Genomic DNA, 27,667 nt, shown 5'->3' with positions numbered 1-27,667 from the left:
AAAAATAGCTTGTTTGTGGCTTGTGTTCTTTTAAGTACTAGTTGATGATAGAATTTTATTTTAAAATTTAAGTTAGAAACTTTTAATATTAATTTAAAATTTTGAAAACCAAGTTAAAAAAATAAAATAAAAATTTGAAAACCAAGCTATTCTTAATATTAAGTTTTAGTCCATACCAGGAAATTTCACTTAATGTTTTCCTTGGAAAAAAAAAATTTTTGTTGTTGTTGTTCAAACTTCGCCCAAGGTCATATTATAAGAAAATCTAAAAAGTGAATTCAGGGCCACATTTAAAACTACATATAAGATAATTCTTTGAGCGCTTCTTTCAAAAAAGATGTTAGTCTTACACTCTTGTTATAATGGCAGGCTTAGCAGCCTCACTGACTTTTGATACCATCTGTGGAGGGCACCAATTCCTCCAGGCTGTCCACTGGAAGATTTAATCAACACATTAATGTTTAGTCATTGTTACAATGGTACATAGAGGATGTGCATGCTATGTTAGTCTTGTAATTAAATATTAAGTTAAATGCTACTAGTAGGATGATCCAAAAGATTAGACATACTCTCTTTCTCACTAAATAGATGCTATGCTTTTCTACACCTGCTACAAAGTGTAGAAGTTCATACACATGAATACAAAGTAAAGATATTTCTACATTAAAAGATTATTTTCTTTTACCATTAATGGAAGATTTATTTAAGATCTTGCATAATACCATATATATTTAGCTCTTCAGTAAATACTTGTTTATTTGATTGGAGTCTAAACTTAGAGAAAGGCCTTAATCAGCTTTTCTAATGGATGAAATCCTCAGGGGAGGTACATAATCTTTTTCAGAAGATTTCATACATCTAAAACCTCAATTAACTCTTAATCTGCAGACTTTTCCCATTGCATGCCGCTTTAAAAGAAAGAGGCAAATCATAAGAGAAATAAAGTCAGTGAGTTCGTTTTGGGGGTATTATAGAAGTAGTGAGATTTCAGTCCTTTCTGTACTATTGACTGTGTAGCCTTGAGCAAAACATTTAAACACTTTGATTTCAGTTTTCATGTCTATAAAGTGAGTTACGTGTAGATAAAATTTTAGTAATAGAATAAAACTGCTTAATACACTAAGTTGCTATATAAATGTAAGGTATTATTGGCCTAAATTAATTAATTCCAGCATCTTTAATTCTATGAAAATACAATTAATATCCTGAGCAATGCCTTGGAAACAAGATAATCTAGTGAAGATTATTATGTTTAATATATTCTAATTATGCAGTAAAGTTCACTTGCTATGTATTTTAGAAATGTTTTCAAGAATAAGCATCTAAAGATTTCCAGTGGCTGTTTTTATTCACTAGATCATCCTATTACCCTGAATGTAAAATTCTCTTAAGTATTTCCATTTCTAAAAGTTCAAATGTCCAATGAATGTTTATATGAAAAGCCTTTCATATAGGATACTTCCATTATACATCCCCATGAAGATTTTGCTGACTTTTCAAAATTACATAGAAGAAACATATTTGAATATTATTTTTTTTGAAAGCAAGTGAAAAATTTCCTTAGCCTGGCCTTTTAAAAAAAATAGTGAACCATTCTTTCAAAATTTAAGCGATGAATAATGTTGATAGTTTTATGATTCTCTTTTGGCACTCAGGGTCACATAAGTCATCTTCTGGCTTATGTATTCCAGAATATATTTCATGTGCTATATTTTATAATTGTATCAGTCCTCATTTACTTTGTTAAAAACTATGTAGGTTTTTTCAGATTTCTTTCTGTCCACTATTAAAACTTTTAAGTAGAAAGGAGTACATGTAGATTGAATTGAAGAAAAATTTCAAAATCAGGTAACATTTTGGTAATGCTTAGTTTAATTTTTTAAAATTTCAGTGTATTTGAAGAAACTGACACAGATTTACAAGAGCTTCAGGCCTCTATGGAGCAGTTACTTAGGGAACAACCTGGAGAAGAATACAGTGAGGAGGAAGAATCCATCTTAAAAAACAGTGACATAGAGCAGACTGCAAATGGGACAGATGTAGCAGATGAGGATGACAATCCCAGCAGTGAAAGTGCCCTAAATGAAGAATGGCACTCAGGTACGTGGTCATGATTATGGGCCTCTCTTTTTTCAGTGTATACAACTATTTCAATTAGAATATTACTTTTCTGTTATCTGATATGAACCATTTCCAACTTTAAATAAAACTGAAGTATGCTTTTGTGTCTCTTTTATTCATTCCTTTTCTTCTCAAACAAATGTCCGTATACATTTGTTCCTTTTCTTTCTCATTAAATTTTAGAAATTCGTTTTAAATCAGGGCACTTGGGTGGCTCAGTTGGTTAAGTGGCTGACTCTTAATCTCAGCTCAGGCGATGATCCTACGGGTTCGTGAGTGCAAGCCCCATATCAGGCTCTGTGCTGACAGTGCAGACCCTGCTTGGGATTCTGTCTCTTCCTCTCTCTGCCCCTTCCCAGCTTACACTCTATTGCTCTCTCTCAAAATAAATAAACTTAAAAAAAGAAATGTTTTTGAAGCGTTTTTATTGTTTTCTTATCTTTCTTGAATTATTTTTCTAGTACTAAAGATAATAGCCTAATTTTCTTAGCACTGTATATTTTACAAAGAGCTTCTACATACAGTGGTTAACCAGCAGAGTTAATACTAAAAGCAATTTTTAAAACCTTGACATTTTTCTTGTAACTATTCTTTGTTCATAGCATTACCCCCAAGATACATAGAAAATCTGTATAATCAAGAACTATATTATGTTTATTTGAGAAGAGCTAATGTGAAAAGGAACAGTTCTTCAGTAATTTTGTCTTTTACTAGAATATTTCCAAGTGTCTTGCACATGTACATGACATAAAACATAGATGACGTTTATATTTTCTAAGTGCTATACTAAAGTTTTATGATATGTAGCATAAATCATCTGCCTCCTGCATGCTTTTTCATGTTTGGGCCCATATTTAATGTCAACTTTTTAAAAATGGTAGTTAGGGTAGGTTGCCTCAGCACAGAACATATGGGTATGCTGTTTTTATTTTTTACTCAATTAGAATGGTTTTATTCTAGTTTACTGTTTATGTCTATAAAAGATTCCCAAAGTAACATTTTTTTTAAGTTTATTTATTTTTGAGAGAGAGAGAAAGAGCATGTGTATGTGCACACAAGCAGGAGAGGGGCAAAGAGAGAAGGAGAGAAGGAATCTCCAGCAGTCTCCACACCATCAGCACAGAGCCCAATGCAGGGCTCCAGGCAGGGCTCAGTCTCACCAACCGTGAGATCATGACCTGAGTCAAGATCATGAGTTGGACGCAACTGACTGAGCCACCCAGGTGCCCCAACCCAAAGTAACATTCTTGTTAAGAGAATATATGCACTGATTTCCTATATAAATGGAAATAATTATATGACAAAAACTTTATATTGAAAATACAAGTAGTCTGTATCAGTGACATCACTTGTCAGTTTAGTCTGTTAGGTCTATTTTACTCTATTAGGGTAAGAATTCTTTTATTCATTCTTTTTAGTTGTAAAATATCTTCTTTTTATTTCTGCATTTTAGATAACAGTGATGGCGAGATTACTAGTGAATGTGAATATGATAGCGTCTTTAACCATTTAGAGGAACTGAGACTTCACCTGGAACAGGAAATAGGCTTTGAAAAATTCTTTCAGGTTTATGAGAAAATAAAGGTAAGTAAAATGTCAGTTAAAACATTTAGCTTTGGATCACCTGGCTGGCTCAGTTGATAGAGCATCAGGGTCATGAGTGCAAGCCCAGGCTAGGCATGAAACCTAGTTAGAAAAAAAAATTTAACTTTGAAATATGCTCTTTTTTTTTTTTTTAATTTTATTTTTTTTAATGTTTTTTATTTATTTCTAGGAGAGAGAGAGGGAGACAGCGTGAGCAGGGGAGGATCAGAGAGAGAGGGAGTCACAGACTGAAACAGGCTCCAGGCTCTGAGCTGGCAGTCAGCACAGAGCCCGACGCGGGGCTCGAACCCATGAACTGCGAGATCATGACCTAAGCGAAAGTCGGACGCTTAACCGACTAAGCTACCCAGGCGCCCCAGAAATATGCTCTTTTTAGATTACTAGTGAAATGTTAGTGATATTTTTAGGTCAGTAAATTTATAATAAATTTATAGGTCAATAAATGTATTACAAGTGATAATTATAATTATAAATAATTATAAAAGTCTCCAATTATAGACAGTTAATATTCAAATATTAATTTATATTTGGAAATTCGGTATAGGCGATTCATGAAGATGAAGATGAAAATATTGAGATTTGTTCAACAATAGTTCAGAATATTTTAGGAAATGAACATGAACATCTTTATGCCAAGATTCTTCATTTAGTCATGGCAGATGGAGCCTATCAAGAAGGTAAGATTTCCTCAGTCTTTATATTTTAAATAAATGTGCAAAAAAGAGATGACAAGTATAAATTGCTGAGTTTTAATCACATGCATTTTGGTGAAATCCATATTGGAATCATATCCAGTACTTATGAGCAATTATAAGATGCTCATGTCACATACTTTTACTGATTCTATCGTATTTTCATTGACTTGTCCCATACTTTTACTGATTCTGTCATATTTTCATTGATTTAAGTCCTTTAGGTCCGTATCTGTACTTAATTTATAAGTAACATTTGAATAAGATGTTTTAAAATCTGTCCTTATTGGACAGTTCTAGAAATTAGAATGCTTTAGTAAAGTTTTAGACATACATGCTTCAGCAATATGTACAGTTTCTCCTAAGTAATATGAAATGTAATTTCTTCTATTCATAGTAAGTAGAGTTCATTTATAGTGATTTGAATGTAAACCATTTTTATATTTGGAAAATATTTACCTATGGAACCACTCAAAACATATTAGACTTTTATGGAAAATATTAAAGTTAAAAATGGCATTGCCCCTTAAATTTAGTCAAGAGCACTAGACTTGGAACCAGACCAGTAGTATAGTCCTAACTCTGTGACAAGCTGGTAATGTGACATTAAGTAATTTATTTGAAGTTTCAGTTCCCATTGCTATTAAAGGATGACCACCATTCTAATGTACTGTGAATTGTTTTCAAAGTACTTACTGAGTGCTTCTTGTAGCCCAGCACTTTATTACTAATTGGCCTTAAACGGGGTAGTGTTTTGCTTACATGTTGTTTAGTTTCCTTGGAAGATGAAACATAAATATATGAAAGTGTAAAACTGTATATAAGAATACATAGTATAAAGTACTTTTCAGTGCCATAGAAATTAGAGAAGGGAAGCTTGGATTGTGAAAAGTGGAAAGAAACGTAGAACCAAAACTTGTCAGAAAACAGACTGAAAAATAATGTATATTAGAGTTGAAATCACCATATCAAAAGCTTCTTTTTGTTAATAGTCTTTGTTGTATGGAAGCGTTGAATCACTATATTGTACATCTGAAACTAATACTACACTGTATGCTAACTAACTGAAATTTAAATAAAAACTTTAAAAAAACCCCAAAGTAGTCTTTGTGAATAGATAGTGTGAAGTGTTTAAAGTACCTAGAAGAGATCAGTGAAGATTTGTAAACTGACAGAATGAAGAAGTTTTATAAAGTTCAGTCTGGTGCCAGTATCCTGGATAACTTGGAAAGTACTGAGATTACAAATAATATCTGTTTTGAAACTGTCAATGTGTTTGGGCCTTAGAGGGTAAATACCTGGAGTTAGTGTTCATAGGAATGGAGCATCAATATTCAATTCAGATATTTCAGAGACAGATAAAAAAAATCTGATATTATGACTCATGAAAAATTAAGTTTTCTTAAAATCAAATTCAAGAATGTTTTTTATTTGGGGAGCAACTTCACTAATTTAAGTTATAGACTTATTTATATTGCCAAAAAGCTCAGCAAAAAAAAAAAAGTTTTTTTGAAGTGGTTAAATGAGAGTAAAAATCTTTTAAAAACTCTAATACTAATTGTTAAAACTAGAAAATCTTAAGGTACAGTGAGTATTCTTACCATACAACTTCAGAAACCAGTGTCTTCATTAGTATTCTTACTTTAACAAAATAATAACTGTCAAGAAAACAGTAGGGCCGTTAGCAACAAGTAATGGACTGAATATAAGCCAGTAGTTAGTGCTGCATATATTCTTCATTATGGTTTTCTTTGGTCCCCTTAATAATTACAAACAGATAAAAACAAAATAATGTGTCCTGTTTATAGTGGTGAAGTGAAACCTATCAATAAAAACTTAAAGGAGCTCCTTTCTTTTCTTTTTAATTTTTTTTATTTGAGTATAGTTGAAACACAGGGTTATATTAGTTTCAAGTGTACAGCATAAAGATTTGGCAAGATTGTATTTTATGCTCTGCTAACCACAAGTATAGCTACCTTTTGTCACCAGGCAACCTACTGCAATATCAATGTTTATATTCCTTATACAGTGCCTTTTCTTCCCATATTTCTTTATTTAATAACTGGAAGCCTGTACTTCCCACTCCTCTTTGCCATTTTGCCTATCCTCCCAACCCCTGCCACCTTCTCTGGCAACCATCAGTTGTATTTATAAATCTGCTTCTGCTTTTTGTGTCTTTATTCATCTTTTTAAAAAAATTTTAAATGCTTATTTAGGGTTTTGAGAGAGAGAGAAAGAGAGAGAGCATGAGCAGGGAAGGGGCAAAGAGAGAGAGGGAGACACAAAATCTGAAGCAAGCTCCAGGCTCTGGGCTGTCAGCACAGAGCCTAGTGCAGGGCTCAAACCCACGAACCGTGAGATCATGACCTGAGTTGAAGTCAGACGCTTAACTGACTGAGCCACCCAGGCGCCCCCATTTGTTTTGTTTGTTTGTTTGTTTGTTTTAGATTCTACATATGAGTGAAATCATATGACATTCCTCTTTCTCAGTCTAACTTATTTTACTTAGCAGAATACCTGTCGGTCCATCTATGTTGTCACAGAAGGCACAGTCTTCATCCTTTTTTATGACAGTGTGATATTCCAGTGTGTGTGTGTGTGTGTGTGTGTATGTGTGTGCGTGTGCGCGCGCGCTCACACTCATGAACACACATACACACACACCACATCTTCTTTATCTATTCATATATCAGAAGACACTTAGGTTGCTTCCATATCTGGGCTATTGTTAATAATACTGCAGTAAACATAGGGATGCATAAATATTTTCAAATTAGCATTTTCATTTTCTTTGGGTAAAACCTATTACTGGAATTATTGGATCATTTGGCATTTCTAAGTTTTTGAGGAACCTCCATTACTGTTTTCCACAGTGGCTATACCAGTTTACTTTCCACCGAGAGTGTACAAGAGCTCCCTTTTCTCCATGCCCTCCTTTTTCTCCATACCCTCACCAACGCTTGTTATTTCCTCTTTTTTTTTTTGATACTCGCTATTCAGATGTATGGAAAGTAATATCTCATTGTGGTTCTCATTTGCATTTCTCTGATGACTGGTGATATTCAGCATCTTTTCATGTGCCTGTCAGCCATCTGTATGTCTTCTTCGGAAAAATGTTTGTTTAGGTCTTCTGCCCATTTTTAAATTGGATTGTTTGCTTTTTTCATGTGGAGTTGCATAAGTTGTTTTTATATTTTGGATATTAACCCCTTATCAGATCTGTAATTTGCAAATATCTTCTATTCAATAGGTCACCTTTTTGTTTAGTTGATGGTGTCATTTACTATGCAAAAGTTTTTTATTTTGGTATGGTCCTAATAGTTTATTTTTTGCTTTTGTTTCCCTTGCCTGAGGAGACATATGTTACTATGGCTGATGTCAGGAAAATTCCATTCTGTGTTCTCTTCTATGATATTTATGGTTTTTGGTCTCACATTAGGGCTTTAATCTATTTTGAAGTTATTTTTATATATGGCATTAGAATGGGTCCAGTTTCATTCATTTACATACATGTAGCTGTCCAATTTTCCCACCATTTTTTGAAGGGACTGTTTTTTTCCCCACTGTATATTCTTGCCTCCTTTGTCATAGATTAACTAACCATATAATTACAGGTTTATTTGTAGGCTTTCTATATTCTTACATTAATCTTTATGTCTGTTTTTGTGCCAGTACCATACTGTTTTGATTACTGCAACTTTATAGTATATCTTGAAATCTGTAATTATGATACCATACCTGCAGCTTTGTTTTTCTTTTGTAAGATTGTTTTGGCTATTAGGGGTCATTTGTGTTTGCATACAAATATGAGTATAATTCTAGTTTTATGGAAAATGCTGTTGGTTTTTTGATAGAGATTGTATTCAGTCTGGAGATTGCTTTGAGTAATATAGATGTTTTGGCATTAATTCTTCTAATCCATGAGCATGGGATATATTTCCATTTGTGTCATCTTCAGTTTATTTCATTGGCGTTTTACAGTTTTCAGAGTACAGGTCTTTCAATTCTTTGGTTTATTCCTAGATATTTTATTCTTTTTGGTCCAATTGTAAATGGAGTTATTTTCTTAAATTCCCTTTCTGCTACATCATTTTTAGTGTATAGAAATACTACTGATTTCTGGCTGTTAATTTTGTATCCTGAAAGTTTACTGAATTATTTATTTCATCTAGTAGTTGTTTGGTGGATTTCTATGTATACTATCACGTAATCTGCAAATAGTTATAGTCTAACTTCCTCATCAGTTTGCATACCTCTTCCTTCTTTTTCTCATCTGATTGTTGTGGCTAGGACTTTGAGTATTATGTTGAATACTAGTGGCAAGAGTGGACATAACTTCTCTTGTTCCTGATATTAGACAGAAGGCTCTCAGTTTTTCACCATTGAGTATGATGGTAGCCATGGGTTCTTAATATACGGTCTTTATTATGTGGTCTTTATTATGTTGAGGTGTGTTCCCTCTAAACCTACATTGCTCGGACTTTTTATCTTGAATGGATGTTAAATTCTATCAAATGGTTTTCTGCATCTGTTGATGATTATATGATTTTTATTCTTTGTTTTGTTAATGTAACATATCATGTTGATTGGCCTGTGAATATTGAACCATCCTTGCATCCCCAGAATAAATCCTACTTGATTGTGGTGAATGACCCTTTCAATGTATTGTTCGATGCACTTTTCTAATATTTTATTGAGGATTTTTGCATGTCTGTTCATCAGGGATATTGGCCTATACTTCTCTTTTTGTGGTGTCTTTGGTGTCAGGTAATAGTGGCTTTGCAGAATGTAGTTGTAAGCTTTCCTCCTTTTATTTTTGGAATAGTTTGAGGAGAATAGGTATTAATTCTTTAAATGTTTGGTAGAATTGACCTGTGAATCCATCTAGTTCTGGAATTTTATTTTTTGATTACCAGTTCAGTATTAACTAGTGATCTGTCTTCAGATTTTTTATTTCTTCCTTAATCAGTTTTTGGAAGATGGTATGTTTCTAGGAATGTATCCATTTCTTCTAGTTGTCCAATTTGTTGGCATACAATTTTTTGTAGCATTTTTATAATCCTTGATGTGTCTGTGGTGTTATTGGCTACTTCTCTCTCATGTCTGATTTTATTAATTTGGGTCTTTTTTTCTTTTTTCTTGAGGAGTCTAGCTAAGGGTTGGTCAATTTCATTTATCTTTTCAAAGAACCAGCTCTTGGTTTCATTGATTTTCTTTCTTTCTTTCTTTTTTTTTAGTCTCCATGTCATTTATTTCTGCTCTGAATTTATTATCTTCCTTCTGTCTACTCACCTTGAGATTTGTTTTTTCTGGTTCCTTTAGGGGTAAAGTTAGATTGTTTGTTTACGCTTTTTCTTGTTTCTTGTTATAGGCCTCTATTGGTTTATTTTCCTCTTTGAATGCTTTGGTTGTGTCCCAGAGATTTTGGACCATTATGTTTTCATTTTCATTTCATTTCATTTCGTTTTCATTTCATTTCATTTATCTCCATGTACTTTTTGGTTACTTCTTTGTTTCCTTAACCCATTGGTTTGTTTAGTATCATAGTGGTTAATCTTCACATGTTTGGGGTTTTTTTCCCCAGCTTTTATCTTTGATTTATTTCTAGTTTCATACTATTGTGGTCAGAAAAAAAATGCATGGTATGATTTCAGTTTTCTTAAATTTATTAAGGGTTGTTTTGTTGCCAAATATGTGATCTATTCTGGAGAATGTTCCATGTACATTTGAAAAGAATGTGTATTCTGTTGTTCTAGGAATGTTCTATATATTTTTTTTGTGTCCATTTGGTTTAATATGTCCTTTAAAGATACTCGTTCCTTTTGATTTCCTGCCTGGGCGTTTTAGCCGTTTGTGTAAGTGAAGTATCAAAGTCTCATACCATTGTTGTATTACCATTAATTTCTCCCCGAATATTTGTTTTATGTATTTAAGGTGCTTCAGTGTTGGGTGCATAGATGTTCACTATTGTTATAGCCTCTTGTTGGATTGATCCCTTTATCAGTATGTAATGTCCTTTTTGTTTGTTGTTACAGTCTTTGTTTTAAAGTCTGTTTTGTCTAATATAAGTATTGCTACCATGGCCTTCCCCCCACCCCTTCCATTTGCTTGGTAAGTGGTTTTCCATCCCTTCAACTTTTAGTCTATATGTGTCTTTAGGCCTATGATGAATCTCTTGTGAGCAGCATGCAGATGGGTTGTGAGTTTTTTACCCATTCCATCACCTTATATCTTTGATTGGACCATTTAAACTAATTAATTGATAGGTATGTACTTATTGCCATTCTTTGTTTTCTGATTATTTTTGTAGTTCTCTGTTGCTTTCTTCTTCTCTTGCTCTCTTTCTTTGTTTTTTATGTTTATTTTTGAGAAAGAGTGAGTGGGAGAGGGGCAGAGAGAGGGAGACAGGATTTGAAGCAGGTTCTATGCTGACAGCAGCAAGCCTCATGTGGGGCTGGAACTCATGAACTATGACCTGAGCCAAAGTTGGACACTCAACCAACTGAACCACCCAAGTGCCCCTGCTCTCTTTCTTTGTGATTGATGAGTTTCTGTAGTATTATGTTTGGCTTTTTTTTCCTCTTTATTTTTTGTAAATCTATTACAGATTTTGGGTTTGTGGTTACCATGAGGATCATGTATATCATCTAAGTATATAGCAGTCTATATTAATTTGATAATTTAAATTCAAACATATTCTTTTTATTTTATTTTTTAAGGTAGTACATCTTTTTTTTAATTTAAATCCAAGTTAGTTAACATATAGTGTAATAATGGTTTTAGGAGTAGAATTTAGTGATCAATCACTTACATATAACACCCAGTGCTCATTCAGTAAGTGCTCTCCTTTTGCCCATCACCCATTTAGTCCATCCCTCCACCCAACACTCCTCCAGCAAGCCTCAGTTTGTTCTGTGTATTTAAGAGTCTCTTATGGTTTGCCTCAGTCTCTGTTCTTATCTTATTTTTCTTTTCTTTCCCCTATGTTCATCTGTTGTGTTTCTTAAATTCCATTTATGAGTGAAGTTATATATGTCTTTCTCTGACTGACTTCACTTAGCATAATACACTCTAGTTCTTCCACAGTGTTGCAAATGGCAAGATGTTTCGTTCTTTTTGGCTGGTGAGTAATATTCCATTGTGTGTGTGTGTGTGTGTGTGTGTGTGTGTGTGTGTGTGTGTGTACACACACTGCATCTTGTTTTTAATATAATTTATTGTCAAATTGGTTTCCATACAACACCCAGTGCTCATCCCAACAAGCGCCCTCCTCAGTGCCCATCACCTACTTTCCCCTCTCTCCCACTCCCCATCAACCCTTAGTTTGTTCTCAGTATTTAAGAGTCTCTTATGGTTTGCCTTCCTCCCTCTCTGTAACTTTTTTTCCCTTCCCCTCCCCCATGGTCCTCAGTTTCTCAAGATCCAATATGAGTGAAAAGATATGGTATCTGTCCTTCTCTGACTTTTTTCACTTAGCATAATAGCCTCCAGTTCCATCCACGTTGCTGCAAATGGTCAGATTTCATTCTTTCTCATTGCCAAGTAGTATTCCATTGTATAGATAAACCACGTCTTCTTGATCCATTCGTCACTTGATGGACATTTAAGCTCCTTCTATGATTTGGCTATTGTTGAAAGTTCTGCTATACACATTAGGGTACATGTGCCCCTATGCATCAGCACTCTGTATCCCTTGAAAATTCCTAGCAGTGCTATTGCTGGGTCATAGGGGAGTTCTGTTGTTAATTCTTTGAGGAACCTTCACACTGTTTCCCAGAGGGGCTATACCAGTTTGCATTCCCACCAACAATGCAAGAGGGTTCCCATTTCTTCACGTCCTCACCAGTATTTTAGCCATTCTGACCAGCATGTGGTCTGTGGTTGTATCTCAGTGTGGTTTTGATTCATATTTCCCTGATGATGAGTGATGCTAAACATCATTTCATGTGTCTGCCAGCCATCTGGATGTCTTCTTTGGAAGATTATTTGTTTTGGGGGGAATATACCACATCTTCATTATCCATTCATCAGTCGATGGACATCTGTGCTCTTTCCTTAGCCTGGCTATTATTATTAACACTGCTTCTCCTCATGTGGCACATGGAACCTCAGACCCTGCTGCCTGCTCCTGAGGATTCACCCTGCTTCCTCACCAGGGCACTATCAGGCACTGAGCTCTGGAACTTCAGGCTCTGTGCTCTACTGTTTATAGAATCCTAGTGATACTGAAACCCTCTCCTTTCTCCTCATCAATGGTTTTGGGAAACAGATTTCTTGTCTGTTTTGAGGGCAGTGCTTTTCTTTCAGGATCCTAATACGCTACACTCTTTCCCTTTTTCTTTCTCTATCATCTCTCTCCTAAAATGGCTCCCTACTGTCTACGGCTTTTCTCTCCCCCAGTTCATCTCTCTGCATTGCATATCTGCCAAATTCTTTGGCTCAAATGATACAGATTGTTGTGTTAATCCTCAGGTCAATTTCCTACGTATTTGAAATGGTTGGATGCTGATCTAACTGCATTTCAGGGACAAGACAAGCACAAGGTCCCCACATTACTCCACCGTCTTTACTCCTCCCCCTTTTTTAAAAAAGTAATTAGAGCAGAGCCAGTTTTTTTTTTTTTTAATGTTTGTTTAGAGAATGTGCGTGTGGGGCTAGGGGCAGAGAGAGAGGAGTGAGAGAGAATCCCAAGTAGGCTCTGCTGTCAGTACTGGGCTTGATCTCATGAAGTATGAGATCATGACCTGAGCCAAAATCAAGAGTTGGATGCTTAACCAACCCAGATGCCACCAAATACATTCTAAAAAAACTTCTTTTTTCTCTGTCTACATTGTTTGTACACACTGTCATATTTTATGTCTTTTTATTTATTTTCTTATGTCTAATTATAGCTACTTCTTTTTAACCTAATGAATTTCCTTTAACATTTCTTGTAAAGCTGGTTTAGTAATAATAAATTTCTTTATCTTTTGTTTGTCTGGGAAACTACCTTTCCTTCAAATATGAACGATAATCTTGCCAGGTAGAGTATTCTTTGTTGTAGGTTTTCTTTTTCCATTCAGCACTTTGAATATACTATGGTACTCCCTTCTGGCTTGCAAATTTTTTGCTGATAAATTAGCTAGTAGCCTATTGATTTTCCCATTTGGGTAACTTTTTGTTTCTCTCTTGCTGCCTTTAAAATTCTCTCTTCATCCTTACCCTTTGATGTTTTAATTATTATGTGTCCTGGTGTGGGCCTCCGTGGAATTTCCTATGCTTCTTGGACCTGGATCTCTACCCCTTTCTCTTCTTCTTCTTGGACCCCTATAATATGAATGTTTATTTGCTTGATGTTGTCCAAGAGATCCCTTATCCTGTCGTCATTTTTTAAAATATTTTTTCTTTTTGCTGTTTAGCATCGGTACTTTCCATTGCCTGTCTTCCAGATCACCAATATGTTCTTCTGCATCTGCTAATGTAGTGTTGATTCTTAAGGGAGTTCTTTTCTATNGGGGACAGGAAAATTCCCAAATTTATATAGCCAGATAAGTAATAGAGCCTTCAAAGTAAAGATCTAGACTTGTTCTGTTGAAGATGCTCCATTACACAAAATATCTTGAAAGTTTTGGCATTTCACTGACATCTTATATACTGGGTTCTTTTGATTGTCTTTCTTTATATGAATCTTTATTCTGGTCACATTTAGTTTTCTTGGAAAAAGTGTAAAGTTTCTTGAAACCAAGTCTAGTGAATGAAGTGGATAATCAAGATAAATAATTGTGGTCTTTAGTTTTTAGGTATCACACCAGGAAGTAACAAACCTAATTTTTTAAGTGAATTTGTAAACTGATTCTGAGTATTCTGAACAATAATTCCATTCTAGAATATCTTTTAATATTAATCCTGTTACTTTAAAGATGTGATTTTTATATGCTAAAATGATATGAAGATTTAAAGAATGTTTAAAATGTTGATGCTTATTTTTAGCAATATAAATTCTCCTAAGTTTTATTTATATTCTGTCTTGTCTCAAAAAATTTAACATTACACTTAAAAATATATACAATATAAGATAAAATTTTTTAAAATGCTTGGGAAAGCCTATCAGGCAAATGAGCATAAGAAATGAATACTAGGCTAAGAATGAGATGAGACTACCTCATGTTAATAAAGTTAATGTTTAAAGGCCCTCTACATTTTGTGAGAATAGGTCATGAATTTGGTGCTTATCTTTCTAGCAAAGCAGGAAACCTAATTAATTACATGAGTCACAGTGTTCTTGAGACAAAACATGTCACTCAGAGGACAGCTATTTTTGGTATTAAAGTAACAATTTTCCCATGATTTTTGAAAAGAAAACACAATCATAGTGTTCCTCAAATTTAATAACTTGTGAATTCCTTTAAAGGGGAAAATTTCTTCAAGAATCTAAGTCCTTAGACCTCAGTGAAAACCTTAAGTGTTAGTCTTTCAAATGTCTGTCAGTTGATAGTTGTTATTATAAAACATGTTTTTCCTCCAAGTATTGAAATTAATATTGCAAGTAATATAAAAAAATTAAACATTATCTGGAACTTGATTTCTGATTTCATTGAGATCTTGGACCCTATTTTATAAAATAGTAGTATACTAAAATAAAAATTATCTTTAATAACTTTTACAACATCTGGGTTTCATGCACCTCTTTCTCTTAATATGACATGGTATAATTTAATGGCATGAAGCCAGAGAATGACTCCATTTAAGTAAATCTGTGAAGAGTAGCAAACTAGTTATACTCAGACTGTTTATCCTTTGGGCAGTTCTTCATAGGTATTGTTTCAATACTACTTTTTCAGCAGTGTACTTGGGGTTCAACTTTGCTTGATAAATATTTGGAAAAATTTTATTTGGTATTGTTCCTTTTTTTTAAGTGTTTATTTATTTATTTTGAAAGAGAGTGTGTGCACGAGAGGGGCAGAGGAAGGAGGAGAGAGAGAGAATCCCAAGCAGGCTCCATGCTATCAGCACAGCGCCTGACACGGGGCTTGAACTCATTAACCATGAGATCATGAGCTGAGCCAAAATTAAGTGTCAGAATCACAAACAACTGAGCCACTCAGGCACTCCTATTTGTATTATTACGTAAGTAGAGAACTTAACTGTCAACTGAGCCACAAGGTAGAACTGACACATTTTTTTGGAGGGGGGGGTGATAATTGAGTGACTTCAAAAGAATACATGACTACACAGAAGGTTCTCTCTCCTGTAGAACACCAAAAATCAGGATAGGCTTATACACTTTTCAAGAAGTAGTATCAGGGATGCATAGGAGCACATGTACCCCAATGTTCATAGCAGCACTCTCCACAATAGCTAAAACATGGAAAGANGGGATGGGCATGGAGGAGGGCACTTGTGGGGATGAGCACTGAGTGTTATGTGGAAACTAATTTGACAATAAACTATTTGTAAAAAAAAAAAAAAAGTAGTATCAGGGAGAGAGTTCAACATGGCAGCATAGGAGAATCCTGAACTCACCTTCTCCCATGGACACAACAAATCCATAATCAGAAATAATNTGACCCTCCCCTGCTCACGCTGTCTCTCTCTCTCTCTCCTAGAAATAAATAAAACATTAAAAAAAAAAATAATTCCCTCTGATGAAGGGGACTTAGAAAGTGGATGAATGCAGGGAAATACAAATCAAAACCACACTGAGATACCACTTCACGCCAGTCAGAGTGGCTAAAGTGAACAAATCAGAGAACTCTAGATGCTGGCGAGAATGTGGAGAAATGGGCGCCCTCTGGCACTGCTGGTGGGAATGTAAACTGGTGCAGACCCTCTGGAAAACAGTGTGGAGGTTCCTCAAAAAATTAACAATAGAACTCCCCTATGACCCAGCAATAGCACTGCTAGGAATTTACCCAAGGGATACAGGAGTGCTGATGCATAGGAGCACATGTACCGCAGTGTTCATAGCAACACTCTCAACAATAGCCAAAACATGGAAAAAGCCTAAGTGTCCATCAACTGACAAATGGATCAAGAAGAGGTGGTATATGTATACGATGGAATACTACATGGCAATGAGAAAGAATGAATCTGGCCATGTGTAGCAACATGGATGGAACTTGAGGGTGTTATGCTGAGTGAAATAAGTCAGGCAGAGAGGGACAGATACCATATGTTTGCACATATAGGTGGATTAGGAGGAACTTAATGGAGGACCATGGGGGAGAAGAAGGGAAAAAAATAGTTGGGGAGAGGGAGGAAGGCAAACCATGAGAGACTCTTGAATGCTGAGAACAAACTGAGGGCTGATGGGGGTGGGGGAGAGGGGAAGAAGGGTGATGGGCATGGAGGAGGACACTTGTTGGGATAAGCACTGGGTGTTACATGGAAACCAACTTGATGATAAACTATTTTAAAAAAAAAGAAGAAAGTGAATGAAGAACCTCCACAACAAGGGACAGCACTGAGATGTATAGAAGAGAGAGAGATATGGTCTCATTACAGAAAAAACCCACACTCTAGGTGCAGGACTCCATGGTCAGGAGGGATCTCAGTGGTAAAGAGCTTTTTCCTGAGGGGTGATTGAATTGAGCTCAACATCAGGCAGCTCGGCCCTTCGATTCTGCATAGGAGAGACAGGCCCTCAAAACATCTGCCTTTGGAAATCAACTTAAAGCTATACAGAAAGGAAAACCCACTCTTAAAGGTGTTGAGTGCAGACTCCTTAGATCCGGAAACCAACACAAAACACCAGATAAAAAAGCACGTGGACCACAATTGAAGGGAGAATACTTAACTAACCTTAGAGCAATTGCTGGATTTTCTCCAGGGACAGAGACACTGGCAGCAGTCATTTTACTACCTTATTCTGCCATGCTGATGCCAGCAGTGGCAGGAACCATTATGGAATCCTCCCCGTAGACAGCTAATGCCAAGGGACATGCACCACTCAGAGTTCCAGAGTTCTGTATAACCCTGTTTCTCAGCTGGGCTTCACTGCCATCTAGGCCAGAGACAACCCCCGCCCGCCAATGTATCCACAGCAGTCAAGGTCCTGCCATCACAGGAGGACATATGCAGCCTACAAAGGTGCTCTCTGAAGCACCTGGCTCTGGTGGCTGGGGGTGGGGGCGAGATTGTGCTTCTGGGCACCACACGACATCTACATAAGCCCTCCTTCAAGACTAAGAGATGTATCTGATCTACCTAATACATAGAAACAGATACAGAGAGTTAGGCAAAATGAGAAGATGGAGGATATATGTCCCAGCAAAAGAACAAGACAAAGCCTCAGAAAAAGACGTAAAGAAAACGAAGAAAAGCAATCTGCCTGATAAAGAGTACAGGATAATGGTCATAAAATTGCTGACGAAACTCAGGAGAATGGATGAACACAATGAGAATTTCAACGAAGACAGAAAATAAAATACCAGAGAGGAAGAATACTTTAATAGATATGTTAAACACACTACAGACAATAAGTAGATTAGATGATGCTGAAGAATAGACCAGTGAACTGCAGAAGAATAGATCAATGAACTGTAAACAGAGTATTAGAAATTACCCAAAGTGAACAACAGAACAAAAAAAATTAGGATCCTTTTAAGGGACCTCTGCAGTAGCATCAAATGTACTAATATTGGCATTATAGATGACTCAGACACCTATAATATAACTGAAAGTTAAGATATAGAAAAATATATTGCATGCAAATGGAAATGAAAAGAAAGTTGGGGTAGCAGTACTTTTCAATTTAAATAGACTTTAAACAAAGAACTATAACCAGAGACAAAGAGGGGCCCTACATAATGATAAAGGGATTCATCCAACAATGAGTTTTAACATTTGTATATATTTATGCACTCAACATAGGGGCACCTAAATACATATGCAAATATTAACAGGTACAAAGGGAGAAAATTACAGTAATACAATAATAGTAGGGACTTTAACACCCTACTTACATCAATGGGTTGTTCATCTAGACAAAATTAATAAGGAAATATTGACCTTGAATGACCTTCTAGACCAGATAGATTTCATAGATATATACAGACCATTCCATCGAAAACCAGAACATTTTTCTCAAGTTCACATGAACATTTTCCAATATAAATCACATGTTAAACCACAAAAAAGTCTCAATAAATTTGAGAAGATTGAAATCCTATTAAACATCTTTTCTGACCACAATAGTATGAAACTAAAAACCAACTACAAGGAGGAAATGGGGAAAAAAACACAAACATGTGGAGACTCAACAACGTGCTAGTAAATAATCAATGGATCAATGAAGAAATCATAGAAGAAATGAACAAATACCTTGAGGCAAATGACGATTAAAATATAATGCTCCAAGATCTATGAGACCCAGCGAAAGCAGTTCTCAGAAGGAAGGTTATAGCAATACAAGCCCATCAAGAAACAAGAAGCTTAAATAAACAATCTAAAGGAACTAGAAAAAGGAAAACAGACAAAGCCCAAAGTTAGTCAAGGAAGGAAATAATAAAGATCACAGAAGAAGTAAAGTAAATAGAGTAAACAAACAATGGAAAGGATTAATTAAACGAAAGGTTGGTTATTTGAAAAGATAAACAAAAATGATAAATCTTTGGCAAGACCCATCAAGAAAAAAAGAGAGGGCCCAAATCAATAAAATCAGAAATGAAAGAGAAGTTATAACCAATACCTCAGAAATACAAAGGATGAAAAAAGACTACTATGTATAGTTATACACTAACAAATTGGAAAACCTAGAAGAAATGGATAGGTTTCTAATATTATCTTCCAAAACTAAATTAGGAAAAATAGAAAAATTTGAACAGACTGATAGCTAGTAATAAAATTGAAGCAGTGATTTAAAAAACTCCCAACAAGTGCTGATGCATAGGGTCACATATACCCCAATGTTCATAGCACTCTCAACAGTAGCCAAAACATGGAAAGAGCCTAAGTGTCCATCAGTGGACGAATGGATCAAGAAGAGATGGTTTATCTATACAATGGAGTACTACATGGCAATGAGAAAGAATGAAATCTGGCCATTTGTAGCAACATGGATGGAACTTGAGGGTGTTATGCTGAGCGAAATAAGTCAGGCAGAGAAGGACAGATACCATATGTTTGCACATATAGGTAGATTAGGAGGAACTTAACAGAGGACCATGGGAGAGAAGAAGGGGGGAAATAGTTGGGGAGAGGGAGGAAGGCAAACCATGAGAGACTCTTGAATGCTGAGAACAAACTGAGGGCTGTTGAGGGTTGGGGAGAGGGGAAGGGGGGTGATGGGCATGGAGGAGGGCACTTGTTGGGATGAGCACTGGGTGTTATATGGAAACCAACTTGACAATAAACTATTCAAGAAAAATAATAAAAACTCCCAACAAATTAAAGTCCAGGACTGGACAGATTCACAGATAATTCTACCAAACATCTTTTAAAAGCCAGTATCTCTCATTTTTAAACTATTCAAAACTTTTGAAAAGGAAAGAACACTGCCAAATTCATTCTATGAAGCCAGCATTACCGAGACCTAAATCAGAAAAAGACACTACAAAAAAATTACAGCCCCCTATCCCTGGTGAACTTAGATGCAAATCCTCAGCAAAATATTCACAAACTGACTTCAGCAATACATTAAAAGGATCATACACCATGATAAAGTGAGATTTATTCCAGGGATGCAAGGATGGGACAGGATTTATAAATCAATCAATGTGATACATTACATTAACAAAACAGTATAAAAAGTATATGATCATCTCAGTAGATGCAGAAAAAGTACTTGACAAAATTCAATATCCATTTATAATACAGACTCTCAACAAAATGGGTATAGAGGGAAGGTACCCCCAATATAATAAAGGCCATATATGATAAACCCACAGTAAACATCATAATTAGTAGTGAAAAGTTTAAAACATTTCCTCTAAGATGAAGAACAAAACAAGGATGCCCTCTCTCACCACTTTTATTCAATATAGTATTGGAAGTCTTAGCCACAGAAGTTGGACAAGAAAAAGAAAGAAAAGGCATCCAAATTGGAAAGAAAGAAGTAAAACTATTAATGTTTTGCAGATGGGGTGATGCTATATAGGGAGAACTTTAAAGCCTCACCCAAAAACTATTATAACTAATAAATGATTTTAGTTGAGTTGCACAATACAAAATCAGTATACAGAAATCTGTATTGTTTCTCTCTCTTTCCCTCTCTCTTTCTCCTTAGTTTTGAGTTTTTATTTAAATTCCAATTAGTTAACATATAGGGTAATACTAGTTTCAGGAGTAGAATTTAGCAGTTCACCACTTACGTATAACACCTCCTCACAAGTGCTCTCCTTAATTAATACTCATCACCTATTTCACCCATCCTCCCGCCCACCTCCTTCCATCAACCCTCAGTTTGCAAATGGCAAGATTTCATTATTTTTGATTACCGAGTAATATTACCGGGAGTCCTAGCCTCAGGAGTCAGATAACAAACAGAAATAAAAGACATGCAAATGGACAAGGAAGAAGTTAAACTTTCACTACCTGCAGATGGCATGATACTTTATGTAGAAAATCCAAAAAATCCCACACACAAAAAATGCTAGAACTGATACATGAATTCAGTAAAGTTGTAGGATACAAAATTGATACACAGAAATCTGTTGCATTTTTTTTGATGTCTTTATTTTGAGAGACAGTGAGCAGGGGAGGGGCAGAGAGAGAGGGACATACAGAATATGAAGCAGGCTCCAGGCTCTGAGCTGTTAGCACGGAGTCTGACACAGGGCTTGAACGATGGACTGTGAGATCATGACCGGAGCTGAAGTCGGACGCTTAACCGACTGAGCCACCCAGGCACCCCTTCATTTCTATACACCAGTAATGAAGCAACAGAAAGAGAAAGGAAGGAATCAGTACCATTTACACTTGCACCAAAATCCATAAGATACCTAGGAATAAACCTAAACAAAAAGGTAAAAGATCTGTACTCTAAAAATTACAAAACACTTATGAACAAAGTTGAAGATGTTGTGTTTCTATACACTAATAATATGCCAACAAAAAGAGAAATTTAAAAACATATCCCATTTATGGGGTGCCCAGGACGGCTCAGTCAGTTTAGCATCCAGCTGTTCAGTTCAGGTCATGATCTCATGGTTTGTGGGATCAAGCTCTGCACCCTCCCCCCACCCCCCCACCCCCAGCAATTCACTCTCTCTCTCTCTCTCAAAATAAATGAACATTTAATAATGAAAACAATCTCATTTATAATTGCATCTAAAAGAATTAAATACCTAAGGATAAATTTAACTGACATGAAAAACCTATACTCCGAAAAAATCAGACATTGATGAAAATAATTGAAGATGACACAATTAGGAAGATACTACTGTTCAAAATCAGTTCAAAGAACTAATATGTTAAAATACTCAAAGCAGTCTACAGATTCAGTGCAGTCCCTATCAAAATAACATTGACATTTTTTCACAGAAGTTGAAAAAATAATCCTAAAATTGTTATGGATCAAAAAGACCTTGAGCAGTCTTGAGAAAGAACAAAGCTGGAGACATCACACTGCCTGATGTTAAACTCTTCTATAGAGCCATGGTAATCAAAACTAGTGTAAAAACAGACACAAATATCAATGGAACAGAATAGAGAGCCCAGAAAAAAAAAAAAGCCATGCTTATATGCTCATATAGTCAATTAGTCTACAACAAGAGGCGAAAATTACAGGGCAAAGACCATCTCTTCAGTAAGTAAAGTTGGTAAAACTGGACAGGTACATGTAAAAGAATAAGAATGGACCACTTTCTTACACCATATATAAGAATATACTTAAAATGGATTAAAGACTGGGTGCCTGGGTAGCTCATTTGGTTAAGCACTGGGCTTTGTCTGGTAATGATCTCATGGTTCATGAGTTCAAGCCCCACATCAGTATCTCTACTGTCAGTGCAGAGTCCACTTCGGATCCTGTGTCTCCCTGTCTCTCTCTCTGCCCCTCCCATGTGGGCATTAAAGTGTTTTTAATTTTAAAAAATGTATTAAAGGCCAAATAAGACCTGAAACCATAAAACTGCAATAATAAAATATAGGCAGTTTTTGGATCTGTCTCCTCTGGCAAGGACAACAAAAACAAAACTACACAGGCAACTCCACATAAACTAAGAAGCTTTTACACAGTGAAGGAAACCATCAACAAAATGAAAAGGCAACATACTGAATGGGAGAAGATAGTCACAAAGGATGTATTCAATAAAGGATTAATATCTGAAATACATGAAGAATTATATATTTTCTTTATATTATATATTTTCTTTATAAACTCAGTATGGAAAAAAAATTGATTAGAACAAGACTGAGGAACTGAATAGCCACTTTTCCAAAGAAGACGTAAAGATAGCCAACAGGCACCCATAAAGATGGCTCCACATCACTAATCATCAGGGAAATACAAATCAAAACCACAATGAGATATCACCTTACACCTGTCACAATGGCTAGTATCAAAAAGACAGGAAATACCAAGTGTTAACAAGGAAGTAGAGAAAAGGTAACTTTCATGCACTGTTGGTGTGAATGTAAATTGGTGTAGCCATTATGGAAATTAGGACATTCCTCAAATTATTAAAAATTGAACTACCATACAATTCAACATTTCCATTTCTAGGTATTTATCCAAAGAAAAGGAAAATGCTAATTTAAAAAAGACATGCATTCATATAGAATATTTACAGTAGCCCAAATATGGAGGCAATGTAAATGTCTATAGATAGATAAATGGATAAAGATGATGTGGCAAGTATACACAGTAGAATACTGCTCAGCCATAGAAAAAATGAATTTTGCCATTTGCAACAAATGCATGGATGCATATTGTGCTGTATGTAATAAATCAGAGAAAGACAAATACCATATGACTTTATTTACATGTGGAATCTGAAAAACAAAAGAAACAGATCCTAACAGAAATAGACTTGTAGATACAGAGAACAAACTTGTGGTTGCCAGAAGAGATGCAAGATGAGACGATGGATGGAATAAGTGAATGGATTAAGAAGAACAGTCTTCCAGTTATAAAAGAAGACAAGGGATATAATGTGCAGCATAGGGAATTTAGTTAATAATATTATAGCAGCTTGTATGGTAACAGATGATAACTAGACTTATTGTGGTGACCATTTTATTACATATATAAATATCAAATCAGTATGTTGTGTACTTGATACTAATACAATATTGTATATCAGTTAATCTTCAATCTCCAAAAAGAAAAAGAATATCATAATTTTGATATCATACAAATGAAAGGGAATGAGGTCTCGAAGTTCTGTATCATAATGCCTATCAGTAATTCCTTTAGCTTAGAAAAAGTGTAAAGCAGATAAAGTCAGATGCTTTCCATGGAAACCATTCTAAAAATATCTTACTGAACCCCCTAAAACATTACAACTTATTAATATATAAACTCACAAAGCTGGTTGTAAAATTATATGGAACTATATGAATTAACTTGCTATTTTGTAGTGTTAGTCATAAGACAGTTAAAAGACAGTAATTGGATTTAGAATAACTATTTCAGTGTCATTCTTACTGTAAATACTTAGACCCTAGATGTAGTTGTTCTTTTAGGCCACATTAGAAAATAATAATTAAACCATGTTATCTGCATATGGTGCTTACACACTTTTATTTTCTGTTTTAGGGGAGAGGGAGATTAATGAAGGGAGAGGATAGGTAAATTATATCTAGCTCACCCAAAAGTGGTATCAGTGTCATTAAGAAATAAGTTTAAAAGAAGACTGTCTGAAACACATTTCTGTTTTATTTCACTGGAAATGATGTGAGTCCTCAAAAGATGGCCTCTCTTCAGCTGCCTGGTACTATTAGAGTATAGGTTTGGTAAGCATCTATTGATGTACCACTCTTGGTAAAATTAATGCTATTTAGTCCATAGCTAAGTACTATCCAGAGTCAGAAGTCAAATAGAACTAGCAAAATGTGTTAACTATATTATTCCTAAAAAATTCCTTTAGAAGGAAGAGAGTATAACTGGGCAGAGGCTCCTCATGTAGAATATCTTGGCATTCAAAGCTTGTAGATTCTTAAAAAGGAAACATGTACCTCCCTTGCACATTCATTTTAGATAGAATATTGTTCTGTGTTGATGTAATGAAGTTCTATATATCAGTTAAAACAAATGAAATAAGTTTTCATCTATCAATATGGGTAAGCCCTACAAATGTGATGAATGGAATAAGTAGGAGAGGGTACCATTTATATAATGCTTAAAAGCAGTTTTATTTAGCTGTGCATATATGCAAAAAAGTAAAAAACCATGTGAGGAAAAGATACACATCACTTTGAGGATACTGATAATGATGTTGGGCAAGAAGAAGGGTCAAGATGATTGGAAATGGGTACTTTCTATCTATAATTTGTTTTTCTTAATAAATAATCCAAACCAATATGGCCCCAAATTAACTTTATTAATTCTAGGTGTTAGGTACATGTGTGTTCCTTAGTTGGCTCTCTTTACTTTCCTATTTGAAACATTTTGAAAGCTTAAATAGTAAATTATAGTACAGAGTGATAAGTATAACATTGGAAGCAATAAAATGTGTGTTGCATAAAGTAATGATCCAGCAACATTGGAAGAAGCAAAAGATGTCAGGGTAACTCTTCCTAGAGGAGAGGGCACCAGATTTGGGTTTTGAAAGATGAATAGGAATTTAACCCCAAATCAGTATGTGTACTTAAACATAGAGGCATGCAAAATTTATTAGAGGAACTGTAATCAAGTCAGTCAGTGTTACTAAAGCATATATTGTATGGACAGTTGGAGAAGACAGGTAATGAAAGTAGATAAGGCTAGAAGTATTTAAAAAGTCAAATCATGAAAAGTTTTGCAATTCACATAAGAAACACAGGTTCTATCCTGAGGTGGTGGGGAGTTGATGCAAGGTTTTAAGAAGTGCAGTGATTTGAGTTAACGCTTGGATTTTAATGAAAGATCACTTTTGCTAGAGTGCAGAAAAGAGTGATTATTGTGATTGATTAAACCAAGCAGTCTGTTTAATTCATTCAACAGTGTTTTTTTTTTTAGAATAAAGAAAAATTGGAAGCAAAATCTTTATTAGTAGAAATGGTTAATTTAATTATGCCTTATCCATAAAATAAAATATATGCAGCTACTGAAACTGACATGGAGTATATCCATGATTTATTCCTTCTCAATATATTTTAAATTTTCATCATATGTAATAGCTGAAAGAAGTTTACATTTATCACCCATATATCCAGCACCTAAATTCTGCCATTAATATTTTATAATCTTGCTTTATCACTTATCCATTCTTCCATCTATTATGTGCTTTAAGGAAGAAATATGCAGTTTAAGAAGATTTGCATAGAATTACTAACATTGGTTGTCTTTGGCTTATAGGTGATTTTTGTTTCCTACTTTATTCTTCATTGTTTTATTTGAATACTTTATGCTGGGTATGTGATATTAAATAATATTAAGTGATAATAAAAGCTATATTTAAATAATTTTTCACTACATTTAATAATGTTTTACTAAGTAGACATATACTGTTTGATTTGTAATGAAGTGAACTAATTGTTTTTCTTTTCTACAGATAATGATGAATAATTAATGGAACATTCTTTAATCCTCAACTCTATGAAAACATTTACATTTGGCTCATCAGAAAAACAAGCTGCAATGAGAAATGTAGCAGTTTTATACAAATATCAGATTTAAGGTGGGCATGATGATTGCATGAAAAAGATGGGGAAACATACCATTTTTCAATTAAGATTCTAGTATTTTATCTATTTTACTTTGTTCATTAAGTTCTGTAGTTACCTCTTACAGAGTATTTATTAAATTATCCAACCAAAGCATAAGAGACATTGACCCAGAACTGGACTTAATGGTTTTGAGAAAGATTTACCAGTGCAGTAAGGTAACTTTCAATTTCAGCAAGTGTGTTTAGATTGAAAGAATTACTTAAATTATGAAAGACTTGCCTATGGTTTTTCATTTAAATATTTAAGCATGACCTTTTTTTCTGTCTACATGTTTACTTAGCCAACAATTTGGTGTTATTATAATAACCTTGTCAAGGGCTCTATTTAAATCTTTACATTTTAAAGATGGAATTTTTAGCCTTAAAGTTTATATTCTCAGTCCCTTTTCAACCAGTGTGTCTCCTGAACTAGCTCAGTGGAACAGGCTATAGAAACAGTCTTAGAAATCATTGAAAAATTTGATTATGAAAAAATAGCAAAATTTTATTTCCTGATATTGAAAAACTTGGTTAATTACTTGTTTCTTTTTAAGGACCAGAATCAGGAGTCTTATATCTAAAAGTTAGCCTGTGAATTGTAACTTGACATAGCTTATATCATAAAGTTGCCTTCTTTGTTTTAACTTCCTCTCGTGTATATGTTTCCAAGGCAATATGAAAAGGAGAAAGAAATCATTTTTATTTTGACACTGTGACAGTTTGGGTAACTAATATTCCAAAGGAGGGAAATGTTTGCCTATTTTATTTCCACTATGGTCATTAAAATGATGGTCACAAAGCTTCAATTGCAATATGCCAGGTATTATACGGTTTCATTAGAGATGTCTTAAGTCCAGATGCTGTTAGTAATAAAAGCATAACTTTTGAAACCCAGAGTACAGAGCAGCCCGATTGGCATAATCTGTAATTTGAACAGTAAAATCTTATCTTGCAGCACTATCAGGACTGTGCTGAATTTATTATGTATATTATTTCTAACATCCAAAACTAAATACTTGATTTTTATATGTTTGTTTATTTTATGATATTACTATTAAAATTTATATTCTCTACCTGAAGTACAGTATCAGTTGTCTTTTGTTTACTTGTACTTAATAGAATCTTTTTACAATGAGCTGAGAATACCTTTGTTTGTCGGTTTACCTCATGATTTCCATTATTTTTTTTTCAAAGAAGAATTAAATTATGCACTGTAATTTTCTGCAATCCTGAAAAACGAGAATGATCTTTTTGGGGAGTTATTTTCAAATTTGTAGCCTATTAGAACTATTAGAAAAGCTACTAAGGATATAACTCAGTAGAAATGTTGTTTAACAATATTTCACAAGATTTCATTTATATATATAAGAACAAGGATGTCAAATAGGATTTGTGCCATCTCCAGTCAATTGGTAGCAAGTGGCTCTGGATTGTTTTATGGTAAGATTGTGCCAGTGGGAAGAGGACTATTATTGTTTCATA

The 27,667-nt window shown here is 34.7% G+C and overlaps 1 protein-coding gene across 9 annotated transcripts in view; it reads left to right on the top strand.

Moving 5' to 3' along the window:
- Positions 1–27,264, top strand: part of NEK1 (NIMA related kinase 1) — a 221,576-nt gene extending 194,312 nt beyond the window's left edge. For all 9 annotated transcript variants that reach the window (XM_077772766.1, XM_077773160.1, XM_077772902.1 and 6 more), the window contains 4 exons: positions 1,892–2,100; positions 3,575–3,705; positions 4,271–4,403; positions 26,033–27,264. In XM_077772766.1, the coding sequence (XP_077628892.1) occupies positions 1,892–2,100; positions 3,575–3,705; positions 4,271–4,403; positions 26,033–26,046 (487 nt within the window). In that variant the 3' untranslated portion in view covers positions 26,047–27,264. The remainder of the gene's footprint in view (positions 1–1,891; positions 2,101–3,574; positions 3,706–4,270; positions 4,404–26,032) is intronic.
- The last annotated feature ends 403 nt before the right edge of the window (positions 27,265–27,667 follow it).

This window comes from Crocuta crocuta, unplaced genomic scaffold (genome assembly GCF_008692635.1).
Source record: "Crocuta crocuta isolate KB4526 unplaced genomic scaffold, BGI_CrCroc_1.0 scaffold429, whole genome shotgun sequence".
Taxonomy (NCBI): domain Eukaryota; kingdom Metazoa; phylum Chordata; class Mammalia; order Carnivora; family Hyaenidae; genus Crocuta; species Crocuta crocuta.
Note: the sequence above shows the minus strand (reverse complement) of the source record. Positions and strands in the feature narration are given on the sequence as shown.